The sequence below is a fragment of the Rhynchophorus ferrugineus genome, unplaced genomic scaffold, assembly GCF_030347505.1.
Source record: "Rhynchophorus ferrugineus isolate W39M unplaced genomic scaffold, kcgeb_rfMv2 rfM3, whole genome shotgun sequence".
NCBI classification, from domain to species: domain Eukaryota; kingdom Metazoa; phylum Arthropoda; class Insecta; order Coleoptera; family Curculionidae; genus Rhynchophorus; species Rhynchophorus ferrugineus.
This window is the reverse complement of record NW_027472582.1, coordinates 24,198,310-24,213,247: the sequence shown is the minus strand read 5'-3', so window position 1 is coordinate 24,213,247 and position 14,938 is coordinate 24,198,310. Positions and strand designations below refer to the sequence as shown.

Sequence of the window (14,938 nt, the reverse complement as noted above, 5' to 3'; positions counted from 1 at the left end):
TTAACCTATTTTTTTAGGCTTATTTAGCAATTAGCAAAAACGCTGCCTAACCCTACGAGTTAGATCAAATTAATGTACTACAGTATTGTACACCATAAAAAGGTCTACAAAAAGTCCGCGATGGTATATGTTTATCTTTTAGGGATAACCCACATTAACCATTTTTATTGTTTACTTTTTACGTGAGAAAATGGCTTATTTACGAAGCTATTTTAAGCAATACGGCATTAATCCTTATCGAATTAAGTACCTTAAATACAGTGTGCAATTAATATAGATCAATATGGTTCCTTACAGCATGTAAATTAAACAAATATTTTCGGAGATATTACAAATTTAAAATTTGCGTTTAAAAATGTGTAATGTAATAAAAATTGTATGAATTTAGATATTCCAAAGATAGCAGGAAATCTTCATAGTAAGTATAGGGGAAGAGGAATTGTTTTACTCCAAATTTAATGCGTGCAGGCCAAGGGCATTAATGAATGAACCAAAAATACTGGATCGATTTTAATCATGTTTTCATTGAGTGACATAGGCATATATATTTTATGCCCGTGCAAAGTCGGAGCGGGCCGCTATGTTTTTATATACAACGTTCATATTTTTTCTGTAATGTATTTAATTTAGTATCAGCATTGCACCCGTGCGAAGCCGGGGCGGGTCGCTAGTACAATATATAAGAAAAAATGTTGAAACAAATATAAAAAAATAAAACATAAGAAACGATCAAATGCAAAAAAAGAATCAGTAAATTATGAATGAATTAACATGAATTTGATGAATATAGTAGTGTTGTTGAATGAATTAGTTGAACCAAACTGAGACATAATATGGGTATAAATGCAAACTTATGTTAAAAAAAGGATATTAGTAATCGTTTGATGTTGAAACATATTATGTTGATTTCGATATGTAACTATAAATTAGATCTAAAAATGATAAATATTTACAATATTTTAGTAAAAAACTAATTCAAACTCAAGAATAATTGAAGCAATTTGAAGCTAAGGAATACGGAGATCACATGATTTAATAATAAAGCCTGTGGAATTTTATATTTGAATAAATAAAAGTAATATAAAAAGAATAAATAAATAAATAGAGTTTATCACAATATTGAACAATAACATTTAATTGTGAACTCGTTTATAATCGAAAAAGCTCGGCCACATTTTACAAGTGTGTCGGAATAGGCGAGGAGTATTTTTCTCACCCATCATATCCAGATATTGATAAGTATCATTTGTCTTATTGATCAACAATATATAACCTAACTACACGAGCCTAAGCTCCGATTGCCTCGAAGAATATTTTATATATTATACCTATAGAGTGTATATTGAAAACAACATTAAAAAAATAAGTATTTAAATGAAAAACAAACATAATAATTTGAAAAAAATCGTGTAACAACGTAAAATATGTAACAATTTCAAAAAAAAATTAGAATATATACAGTTAAAATAATGATATAAAAACTTGAAATGAACTAACAAAATAAAAATGACAGACTTAATGAAGTGGGGAGTTTTAAATCGATCACACACAATAACGGTAAAAATATTAGATCAGTGAAACAGTAAAGTCTAAAATAATAGCTGTACAATAGCTTATATTACAAGGTAATTGATTGTATACACAATTTTCCGAGAAAACATACTATAACCGACGATATAAACTTGCACTAATGATAGCCGAAATGTATTTAAATGTAAATTGCAACTGCTATACGAGCAGTTAACAAGATGATGAAAATTGTTTGCGCTTAAAATTCAATAAACGGTGGTGGGCAGCCATAAACATTTCTTTTTTGCTTGCGGTTCCAACTAACGTAATAGTTTCAAGTTTATACGGCCGTCGAAAATTGAGCCGCCAACCGAATTCGGCTTCAGCTGACTAAAAAATTGCTTGGAGTTTGTAAATTCAATGTTACGTCGATAATATCTTCGGAATTTCTCTCGTAAAGTTACGAAATATAATAACGTTGCTCTCTTTTGTAAGCCTAATTCTCATTATTATAACAGATATAGATGAATGAACTTTAATCAAGCATCAACTTCTATTATAATTTATGCTGATTTGCTAAAAAGCAAAATTGATGTAACTAAATAAGATAGATAATAGGCCTGATTCTATGACGTATCCAGTATTTATCAATAATAACGTCGTATACAGGAAATATAGTCTATTCAAAATTATGTCGAATGTATTGCCCATTGCATTTTGTAAAATCGTTTTTAAATTGAACAACATTTTCCTTCTCTTGTTATTCAAGTTAAAAAGAGAAACAATGCTATTTAACTCGTTTGAACGCGTAATCGAATTCGCCAGGTTGTCAAACGTCTCCAAATTATTCAAAATATTCTAGATCTCGGCAAAACTTGTTTTGGCGCTTGCGTTGTTATGAACGAGATACATTATTTTTGTTTCATTGAATTGAATTGAACCGACTTAAACCCATTAAAAATTAAAAAATAATCAAACAGATTTTTAACACAAAAAAAAACATTTTAAAATAAAATATGTACATAATATATAATATATAATGTACATAATATATATATATATATATAATAAATAAAAATAATCAAAAAACTTATTTAACCTATCTCCTACGCTTATTTTATATTCTACTATATACATACAACTTAGTGTAAATCTACCTTAACTTATTTATCTAGGTACAATATTATTTTAACTACTATCAACTGAATATCTTGAAGTCGGTGCCGAATCCAAACGGTTATATTAACTTAGATTTGTTTTATTGCTAATTTAATTTTTTGTATTTCAAAAAATTATATTATTATTTTTGAATAGTTAGGGGTTGGCACTGCCTTCAAAGTGATCAGTTGGTAGTAGTTAAAATAATATTGTAAATAGATGATAAATAATATCGTAAATAAAAATAATATAACAAAACTTAGGTAATGTCAGAATATGACTTCATTGAGGAACAGATAAAAATTACCATAATTTTTCTTTGTACTTTTTTACGGCTAGAAAAAGTTCGTAAATTCCTAAAACCTTCTCATTTCAAAATATCAATTCATAATTGGTCTATTCGACTTTGGTAAAAACTTCAGATAACAATTGAGGCACAAATACAAAAAAGGGCATTGTAATGACAAAACATAGATCCGTAAAGGAAGAAAAAATTAATTGAATTTTCAAGCCATTTATATAAGACGGTAAACTTTAATAGATTAATTAGAGCTATTGTCTTTCGTAAGTAGCTTCATTTTCATTTAAAATCGTATGAAATTATAAACTCCGAAAATATTATAGTCCTGGATCCTTTAAAATGCAGATTCAAATGTTATTATTCACTAATTAATAAAATACTGAAAGATAGGAAGATGTTTAAGATATATTATTTTCTCAATCATAAGTTTGTTTAGCAATATTTGAAATTGTCAGTCCTTAGACAATCCTAAGTTCACAATAATTATATCTATTTTGACGTTGACAAAGGTAAAAATATACAATTTCCTTTTCTTCAGCATTATTTTTTTATATTCGTCCATAATGTTCCGCCACTATCATAATGAAAATTCCTGACCAGACTGATGATTGGACTTATCAGCAAAAACATATTAACCCAACTTTTCATCTCCATACGATGATATAAAAACAATTGAACTAATTAAACGAAATGCGGGATGGCTTATAACGCCACGATAACACGCACACAGTCGCAAAAAGAAAAACAAAACAGTTTATCCAGGCACAATGTTCGACGCAATGGTCCAATAACTCGAAGCCTATGCCCGGCCTGCCTCGATTATTTAATTGAAATGAATTAATCTCACGAGGATATGTTATTGTTATTGATTGATTTCCATAACGCGCCCTGCATATGTTATACGTCTATATTAATTGGTAGGCCATGATTTACTTTTCTAAATAATGCTGACGTCATTCAACAATAAGTATCAGTCAGATGAGGATCAGTTATGGATATGATTATTTTTAATTCACATTAAAAATGAGTGTTTATGTCATAGGGTGAGTTAAAAGCACTCTATTATATTTAGTTTCAATAGCAATATTTGTACATTTATTTCGTTCATGCAAGTTGTAAAATTAATGTATTACAAATATAATTGAAATCTCTGTACGCTTTATTATACTTGTACATACTACAAAGCAATTTTAGACGCCTAGAAATATTCTCCGTTTATTATAAAAGCGATCAATTTAAACGTTTCTGTGTACTATGATCTTAATGTTGTACAAAACACACGCCATGCCATTTCTTTACTTTCCCTTATTTGTAAATGCTAAAACTACAAAAGAATTTTTGCACGCAATCCTCAAAGCTTCATAAAATAATTTATTCTGTTTTAACTGTTTATTAATGTTACAATTATATATTACAATTATCATTATAACTGAAATTATCATTAACATTAAAGCAATACAGCATAATGTAGAAAAAAATTAACGAAAAAAAATTAAATGTCATTACATTATTTTAAGTTGAAAATGCATTAACTAGGAGGAATTTTGCACGCAATCTTAATATTAATAAAAACACTTTTCTGTCATTCAATCAAATTAAATAAACATAATTAAATAAATATAACATCTAAAAAAATCCTGGAGTCTAATTGCAGCGCCACTTACCGGATCCTATTGTGAATCTAAACTATTCTCGAATCCACATGAATACACACACAAAATTTCATCAAAATCGATCTAAACGTTTAGGAGTGACATACATACGGGCAGAAGAATTACGTATTAATAAATATGTGAAAAATCTAATGAAAATTTGAATATAATGGTCATAACTTTTTCATTTTTCAGATCAGAAAACAGTTTCAATGGCTAGTGTTTCCGAAAACACACTCTCTACAGGACACACTCTACAGGACACTACTCTACAGGATAAAGGATACTACGCTTATCCAGCATGCCAGATTAAATATACAATTTATTATACTTTGAATTAATGTTTGAATTATTGTAAATTCTTTTTTCTGTCATCGGAAAAAAATCATGTACAAATGATCTTCCTTCTTAGGGTTGACATAGATCCTTTTTTAATTTTAATTTTAACACCTCTGATACTTCATTTGTTTGTAACAGGCCGAAATGTCCTGTCTTTCACATTAAACTCTATTAAACAGTTGAAAACAAAAACAATTAAACAATTTAAATTATTGAATTGAAAACAATTAAAGAATTAAAAACAAACATTTCCAAATAGTTTCAGATGAAGCATGTCTCCCATAAACTTCTACGTAAAAACAAATTTATGCAGTAGATTTGTGCACATCATTCAAAATTTCGACAAGAACACATTTTTATAAATAAAATTTAACATTATGCGACAAAAAAGAAAAATCAATATAAAAAAATTATTGTAATGTTACTACTCTGAACAATTTATTTCATGTGGAACCATCTGTTGTCAAAACATTTAAAACATAAAAAATTTAATACAAAATCACATTGTGAATCTGAAAATGCAAAAATGATACTTAGAAAACGGAATTAAAAGATAAAACCAACCAGACCAGCAGCTTTCGGTGGACAGTTAACTACGTCCAGTATATCAACCAGACTAAGAATTTTAATTAAAACCGAAAATAAAACATCAGTATTTTAAAATAAAAGCCCGTCAACGGATATTAGTGTTAAAATGGAACGAAATTAACACCTACAAAAGGACTTTATCCAACCCCATGCTAAATTAAATTTGTAGCATCCTAAAAATCTCATTTTCGTACCCTTTTTAAACATAAAATGGTTTTACGCATTATAGAATTAGGTATGGGATTTCTCCTCGATGCCCTTTATTTCGTTCCATCCAAATAACGGTCCACCATTCGGTCAATAAAGAGGGTAACTCTATTTCTTTTAATATCTATTTACCGGTCTTTTCCCATCCTGTAAAATCCTACTTGAGGAAATATCACAGTGGTAATGTCTGTTTTAAAAGGGTTACTTATAAACGTTTATAGGAACATTCGCATTTTCTTATATAAACGATATATTTTAACAAAAAACATTAGTTAGGGTTAATTAATATTTTGCCCGTAACGTGGTACTATATTTTATTGTGTATTATCTACAGATTCTAAAATCCTACTAAGAATTTAAGGACAACTGAAATAACCTTGTAAGTCTCACTCAGTACTTTACCAGTATTGATCTTTAATAGTATTAATAGCATTGATTTTAAACTAATCGAAATAGTATAGAAATTTAAAATACCTATAAAGTTCATTTGATCATAAATGGGTTCTTGAAATATAGATCTGTGGTATGTAAATATATTTGAGGACTAAAAAAGAACAAAATCGAAAACAAAATCTGCATTAAATTGGCTTGAAAATTTTCGACAATAGATTTTGTTGCCAATAGACAATCATATAAAATACCAAATGTTCATACTGCATATATTGATATATTTACTTAAGGGTATTCGTCAGAGATGGCTAAATATGAATGTATATATTAAATTAAAAATACCCAGAGAAATAATCGACTAATCTACATATAAAACCACCGATCTGAGACATTTTTAGGTTGCTTGATGCTATAGAACAAAATACATGAAGATAAAAAGTTATTACTATAATGTTATATACATCAAACAATAAAAGAAAAAACCTAATTGAGAAACCTCATGTAGAGAGATAGGACAATAATACACTTTTATAGATAGTAAAGCGATCGTTTCTATTAAGATCAATAGAACCTTTCATAAAATATCAAATGCAACAAACGGAAATACTTTATAATAAAAATGATAAATTATATTCAAACAATATTATCGCTGCTATTAGCGCAGCCAGTTCTTGGAGATAACCCATTGACCCGTAATTTCTTGAAACGTTCAAGCATTTTAAAATAAAAGTAATTACACTATTAATTGCAATGCTTATATTTATTCAAATATGAGGTGTTCAACCTCATAAAATAAAAAAATCTGAAATGGGAGTAGAAACTTTTCGTCGATATTATTGGATCAAATACGTATTTTTGACATATTATTCGCGAGATACGATGCAATTTATATGTACAAATAAATATTTTGAATACAAAAAAGTGAAACGATTTTTATGTCCTTATTTACGATCTTTATAGAAAATTTAAGAGCTGCTTGGTGAGGTAAAAGAAATACGAACCCCCCCTTTCTCGGAAAATAGTTAAAATGCGTAAATCGTACACGAAACCAGCATCGATACCCAGACAATAGACAAAAAAACACGTTCGCCATAAAAATTCCCCGCATCGTTCGTACATCCTTCATTTTCTAATATCCGTTTTTGTTCACCTGAAAACTGCTCGACAGACGGGCCATTTTACAAACATTTCTCCCGCTTTACATCATAAAGTCGTTTCCCCGGGGGCCCATTGATCCAACCATGCGAAAAGGAAGCATAGGAAGCGACAAGAAAAACTGCGACTACTATTTGTCACTTGGTCGTTGCCACAGGCGGTGAGATCAGGCGATGCCTTAGGCGAAAAAAAACGCGTCAAGGTTAACCACGATGTGTAAAGCGGTAGTGGAGATTAAGATAAAACATTATGTCTACCAGATGGCACACGGCTATGAAAGTATAAGTAATCAATAACAAAACAAAATATTAGAGACTATAACAACGACAGGAGAAAAATATATGATGCAAAGATCCAAATAATTTAATAAATATTATCATGATATCAAATGTAATTCTCTTATTTTGTGATAACAATATATCATACTAATCTGACTGCCACGAATCATAATTATAATCTCGGTTGCTATAATCGAATAATGTAATCATTCATAGTAGGCACTACTTTACAGTCTACATAGTAATCATTTAGTACATTAATTAAATATATTATATGTCACATTTTAAGAACAGCCAATTATTGATGAATTTACTATAATATAACCATAAAAATTAATAAAACTAAATATATTACATTATAAAGATGCTAATCCCCACACATAATATTGTAATATTTTGTTGTATATATCGGCAAATTTGTAAAAATGAACCAAAAATCAGGGTTGATGCGGTATTGCGACGTTTTATTGAACGGGCTATCACAGATTCATTATCAACTCATATATTGGGTGTAGCATATAACTATTAATTACATTGTAATACACACATTCAACTAAATTAAGTAATATAAATTTACTGTTTACAATTTTAAAAATAAGCATCTTTTTAAAATATAGGAATTATACACTTATATAATATATAAGAATTAATACATTTATGAAGTGTCCAATCAATTAAAATTTCTCAAAAACATCAACAAACTTTAAACATGTAAAAAATGAAAAGTTTATAAAGACAGTAAAAGAAGTAACACATAAATCCAGTTCCTTCATTATCAAACCGATCTACTATTAATATTATTGCCATTAAATCTTTTTATAACAATTATATATATATATATATATATATATATATATATATATATATATAAAATATATTTATATGAATATATAGGAATTCCCGTAAATAATACAAGTAACGAAGAAGAAAATTTATAATTAAAAGTTAGAGATCAGTAAACCATTTTGTAACAACATTAATAAAATTAACTGTGTATGAACATATTACTCAAACATTTCAAAACACGGGAAATATTGATAATGAATAAAACAAATAACCAGCTGCTAAACTATACAAAATTGTGTATGTGTAGTAATTATCAAATGATAAAATAATTAACAAAGGCAAAGTACAAAGACACTTGATGTAATAGCACAATCTTAAACACAACCATTACCAACAAAAATCGAAAATTATTGTTTTTATTATTATTCTTAATTATATCCATAATATAATATTAAACTGGTCGATTGATTGTAAACCCACAAATTTCAATTAAAATTATAACCACACATCAAATTTCAATTACCTAACCAAAATATATCCACCAAATTCATATTGCTATATATATTTTTAAACATCAAAAACATACATTTGCAATAATTATATAAAGTGCAAATAAAGCTTTCCTAATTGTTTTTAGTATATTATTATTTGTAATATATATGTGAGTGTTTAGAGAACCAAACCATTTTGTTAATGTGTGTCAATGGTCAGATAAAATGTCACTCTTGTCATAGTAGTAAGTGAAATGGAGCATTGAAAATGTATTAACATTTATAGAGGGTGGGCCATCAATATAAGTAATATGAATCTAGGATGACTGGATTAACATAACAGCAAGAGGTATGATACCATACACGATCCTGAGTATAATTCTTTTATTAGTGCTATAAGTTAAAGTTGCCGCGATAGCCACTTAAGTGAAATTGTTTTCCATAAATAATTCAAAATTGCGCGCTTGAAGAAACACTACACTTATAGAAATATTTTTTATACAAATTAGAACTTAATTTCTGAAAACAACATAATATATAATAAGAATATATTTTTGCTAGGTAAGTAGCTAAAAATATAATCTATGTTATTCAATAGATTAATGATATATCAATTAAACAAAATATCACATGTTAATAACATTGCGCTTATGTCAAGAGAAAATAACTGAGATCTATAGAACTATAAAAATTGTTGCTGTTTTAGTTGCAGTTTTCAAAGAGAAATAATTAATAAACAAATCATTCAGAGTGTTACATAAATTATATCAAATTAAAAGTTTTACAATTACAGTAGTTATAGTTTTTAGCTGATCCCTTATTTAACATACCTGTACGTCAAAATTATGCTGCTGTTGTTGTTGAAGAACAGCATTCTCTACTTGATGTTGCTGTTGAGCTGCGAACTGTTGATGCGTCTGATCATAGCCTTGCCCTGCCGCGGCCTAAAAATTAAAATATTTTTTTTGTAATAGCTATGTTATGAAACATGTATTATATTAGTACTGGAAGTTAACACTTACTTGTTGGGTGTCGGCAAAGTGATCAGCAAATTGCTGATTTACACTCTCTGCTAATGTAACTCCCAAATGAGGTCCAAGGGCATGATGTGGAGGTAAATGATGCAAAGCATGTTGATGAGGATGTAATGGGCCACCGCCGCCTCCACCTTCAACAGGGGGAGGTTGTTTTATAAGTCCCATTGTAGCAGGATCCAAACCGCTGATTCCTCCTGGAGCGACAACACCATTTTTACTTAAATCTTCTTCAGCCGGGGAAGGTTGACGACTACCTGGGGTACGACTGAAAAAAAAGTTTAATCATGTAACTAAATAATCAACAATTTATTGATTTTGTGAAACTATTTATCACCTATCATCTTCCAGGACACCAAAACTATCAAAACAAACCATAACCAAAAAACGCAGGAATTAAAGAGCAAGCATCTGAACTCGACAGTGTCTGAATTGGCTGATGAAACTGACCAGAACAATTAATTTGCCGAAAAAGATATCTCTCTTCATTCATTAATAATAAAATTGCCTCATCTTTTTTGTGTTTATTTAGATAAATCAAATTGGTGGCGAAAGAGCGAAACTTAACAGAAAAACAAATGGTACTGAACATCAACAAATAAATGTACATAAAGTTGTCAAAAATAAATAGGTCTATATATTGCTATGTATTAATATAGTATTATTAATACAAAAATTCTTTATATATCATTTTTGAATTTACTTTGACAAACCTACTACCTACGCCATCTATTAAAGCAAGAGTTAACGTGAGCACATTGCAAAGCGTACAGACCACTACCTCAAAACGACAAACGGATCGATATCGCCTTAGTTCGGGCTACTACTAAGAGATGGCGCTAGTTATATGGATCTACAACACAACACCCGTGGTAGAGAATGAGGTGGGGCGGTTGATATGGTAACCGGAACAGGCGCATCTGGTGAACGTACTGGGTTGCCAAATTAACTGTTAAATATAAATAATGCCTACTTTCAATAATAATAGGTTGCATTAAAAAAAAAAGAATATGAAAATTTGGAATTGATTTTCAATTTTAAAAAAGTACTAAATAAACTATAGCTTTCAATAATTTAAAATAATTCATTAATTGATAAATGAGTTCTAATGAAGTAAATAAATATGTATGGTTTTATAAACCCTTGATTTTTTAGATGCTATGTAAGTAGATAATATGAATCTATATAGCATTGGAAGATTACAAAAAAAAACAGGAACAGGTTAGAAGCAATTAGTTATCCAAAAAGTCCCAACATTTGTTATTTTTATGTTATATAAACCTTAAATATATCAAATATTAAGGATTTAGTAATAATGTATAAATTACTTAAATATATCCACATTAAATATGTACATAATATTGTCAAGTAGAAAATTCAGATAAAATACGACGCAATATGTTAATGAAAAGCTAAAAGCACGGTATTTCTGACTTCCATCAAAAATAAAATCATGGAGCCACTATCTCAGGTTTACAGCAGACTCGATTAACATACACGATTTTATACCATTCACTTATTTCAAGCAACTGGTATTAGTCGTCGGGTATTATATGGTATATGTAACGCCTTAAGACCCCTAAACCACGTTTAAAGAATTCAGTGACGGGTATGATGGCAACCTTGCTCGTTCCGGCGTCTCACGCACGTGTCATTGACTCTAGCCAAGGTAGACGCAGGACCTTGAACCGAGTCTAGAGTGCGATCTGCGGAAACAGCTAATACATAGTCGAAACAGCTATTGCAAAATCTCATTATTCCCACTAATCGATTAAATAAACACCTATTCCGGTAAATATAATACCGTATTAAGACTTATTTCCGCGTTTACTGGGTGAAGAGCCTGCGTTTCATTTTTTATTCTACTAAATTGAATAACGTAAATTGGTTCAATATGCCTATTTTTATGACTTCCATATTTACATTCTTTAAGGGATGATAACATTTTTACCTATAGATGAAACGAAATATTCGATCTTATTTTCGCTCATTTTATTTCAATCTGAGTAAATGTAAATATACTTCAAAAATAACTTTTTTCAGATAAAAGTACGCCTCGTGGCATTTCGAATATTTAAATAAACATAACCGAAATATATTAAATGTTTTATATTTGATGTTTAAACATTAATTAAATACGAACTGTGTTATGGAGAATGAGTGAAAAAATCTTTTATTAAGCCATTCAAGAAATTTCAGGCGAGAATATTTTAATGTAAACTTTCATCATTAGATGATGAAATTAATTAAATATTGACATCATAAATTGCGAAATATTTGTGTTACTATGTTATAACATAAATTGTCCGAATGTTAGTACGTTAAGTAAGATAAAAAATAATATAATATACTATTGCAACTACTGACAGAAATTATTTCAGTAGTTTGATTACTTTGTTTACGAAAATAACATTTAAAGATCTAATATCACTATAATAGAAACAAAATATATATTTAGATTTATAATATATCTAAATTCACGTTAAACAGTAATTTCAGTTCGAATGTATCAGTGTGCTTCTAAATAAGCAAACAACAACAAAATTATATTAAACTTATCATTATTTAATTTAATTTTCACACTGCCTAATATGACATTTTATTTGATTCTCGTATCTATTTCCTTACGGTAAAATTATTGATTATTTCCGCAATCTGTACTAAATAATATATATTTAATTCCTTTAAAAATTTTATTATCTAATTAACTTGGCGATGTATTTAAATCAGATTTACGATATCAGAAAACGATAATTAAATATGAGTTTCTGAAATATTAAAATTAAAAATTATTTAATTCAAAGTTATATTATTTATCAAAGATAATAATTCAACACCATTTAAAAATAACACAGGTTTAAAATACGATATTAGCATTAGAATATAATTGCAAGGTGTATCTCCTATTTCTTAGATAGGAATAAGTAGTACACAGAAAATTATTATAATATGACTATTGAAAGTTTGGCGACTAGTAATCAGATCAAGATACGCCCACAATATACCGAAAAAAATATAATCCATTCTCTCCATTATAAATCTCTCGTGCATGCTTATTCATGACATTGTATGACAAAATGCATTTGTATAAATGACATGTTCAAATAAATTTAAATTATACATTGTGTTATTTCATCTAATATCCAAATTTTCACATATCGCATTTGCTGCCCAGTTGATTTTGATCGAAGAATTTGATAACAAGCACAAAAAGAAATAAGTCAAAATTTAGGTATTTTCAAGTAAAATAACATCGATAGGTAATAAATAATATATAATAGATCTAAAAATACATCAGCGGCGGAAGCATGATGTCTCCTGCTGATTCCTATTCGCATTACAAAATGACTGCAAAGACAATAATAACGGCGATGATTGTAGAAAAAATGTATTTCTGAAATGGTTCTTCTGCTATTGTAGAATTAGTACTACTAGGTACTGTAGAAAAACAATCCAGGAAAGAGGAAACGTTAACAGTTCATGTAGAATATAATATATTAATATGATGTATAAAAGTCACGTTTCATCGACCGTAAACTAAAAACGAAATTACTAACTAACACTAAGATTTAATTTACGAAGAGTAAAAACCATGTTGCAAAAAAATCAATATCTATCAATTTAGCCAGATATTCATTTCTCCAAAATCAATACCGATTATAATTAGATGTAGCAAACTTCACAATGTGATATAATCGAATACGAAAGTGTGGATATATCAAATGTTAGAAAATTATTAACCAGAATAAAGGGCACGTCTCATATTATAAGTTTCTGAATAAATTTCGTAACGGTTGGATGCTCATAGGATCGATTATAATTTTAGACGCTTCAATAGTCAATTTTGGGTATAAATATTACCATCAAGTTAATATGAAGTAGAATAATATTGTTTCATATTAAACATTTCAAATTACAAAACATATTAGTTCCCTTGGTTGGGTGTTTTGTAAACTACAAATCAGTTTTTAAGTTTTAACTTTTCTATCGAATAGAATTTACAGTACAATAAAAGTTATTGAATAATGACAAATCTCCAAAAACCCATAAAATAAGTTAATAGAATTGTGTGACATTCTAAAGAACATTAAAAGTATATTATTTACTATTTCTTATGCAGAAAACTTTCAAAGGATTTCAAACAAGAATCGAGAATAATAACAAAATAGTAAGAAGTAATTACTTGCCAAATAGCTACATTAAAAGCGTTTTTTTCTATGAGGATGTATCTTGTATAAAGTGGTGGTCAATTTATATATATTAAATATATTAAAGATTCGTCACCAACCACGAGGCCTATACAACCACGATAATATAAGAAACTCGTCAGCAACTGAATTGAAAGAAAAATACATAAATTTCAAATTTAACAAGAATCAAACATACACATCTATAGCACATTTGATAAAATAGCTGTAACTAACTCATAGTTAAATCATCCTTCATACAGATGATTTTATGATATAGATTAATATTTTCAAGGTTTTAAGGTTATGTTTGTATTAGTTTTAGATGAAATAAATGAGTTATAAATATTCACGGATTAAAAATTAATTGAAAATAAGTTGAACAGAAATAAAATACAACAGAAAAGCAAACCAGCAGTGAACAAACTAAAAATACATAACGAAAACCTATTAGATGCTTGCATGCATTTTAGAAACGTATAGTGAAGCTGCAGCATTTTATCGTAACTGCTCAATTTGGTTTAGACGATTTAAAAGTAATTATTATATTATTAATGACAACAAACGGAGAGAAAAAGAGAAACAACGTGGAGAAACAAAACAATTCCAAGATAATGAATGAACGAGCAATAAATCAACTGTTACCAAACGTTTATATGTGATAGGAAATATCCAAAAGGAGTGAAAATGGCTACAACAAGAATTTATTGAAAATGCCATTTTGACATCGCGGTTTCATTGGCTGTCTGGCAAAAATAAAAGTTATGGCGTATTGTAACTGGCGATGAATAGTAAATCTACAACAATCTCAATTGAAAAGAATAATGCAAAACATTTATCTAAAAAGTCAAAAGAGGTGGGAA

General features: G+C 28.6%; 1 protein-coding gene across 15 annotated transcripts in view; it reads right to left on the bottom strand.

The window, feature by feature from the left end:
* The window catches only part of LOC143192891 (maternal protein pumilio), a 434,284-nt gene that overhangs the window by 231,806 nt on the left and 187,540 nt on the right, over nt 1-14,938 (bottom strand). For all 15 annotated transcript variants that reach the window (XM_076398670.1, XM_076398675.1, XM_076398672.1 and 12 more), the window contains 2 exons: nt 9,877-10,156; nt 9,685-9,798 (listed from right to left, as the gene is read on the bottom strand). In XM_076398670.1, the coding sequence (XP_076254785.1) occupies nt 9,685-9,798; nt 9,877-10,156 (394 nt within the window). The remainder of the gene's footprint in view (nt 1-9,684; nt 9,799-9,876; nt 10,157-14,938) is intronic.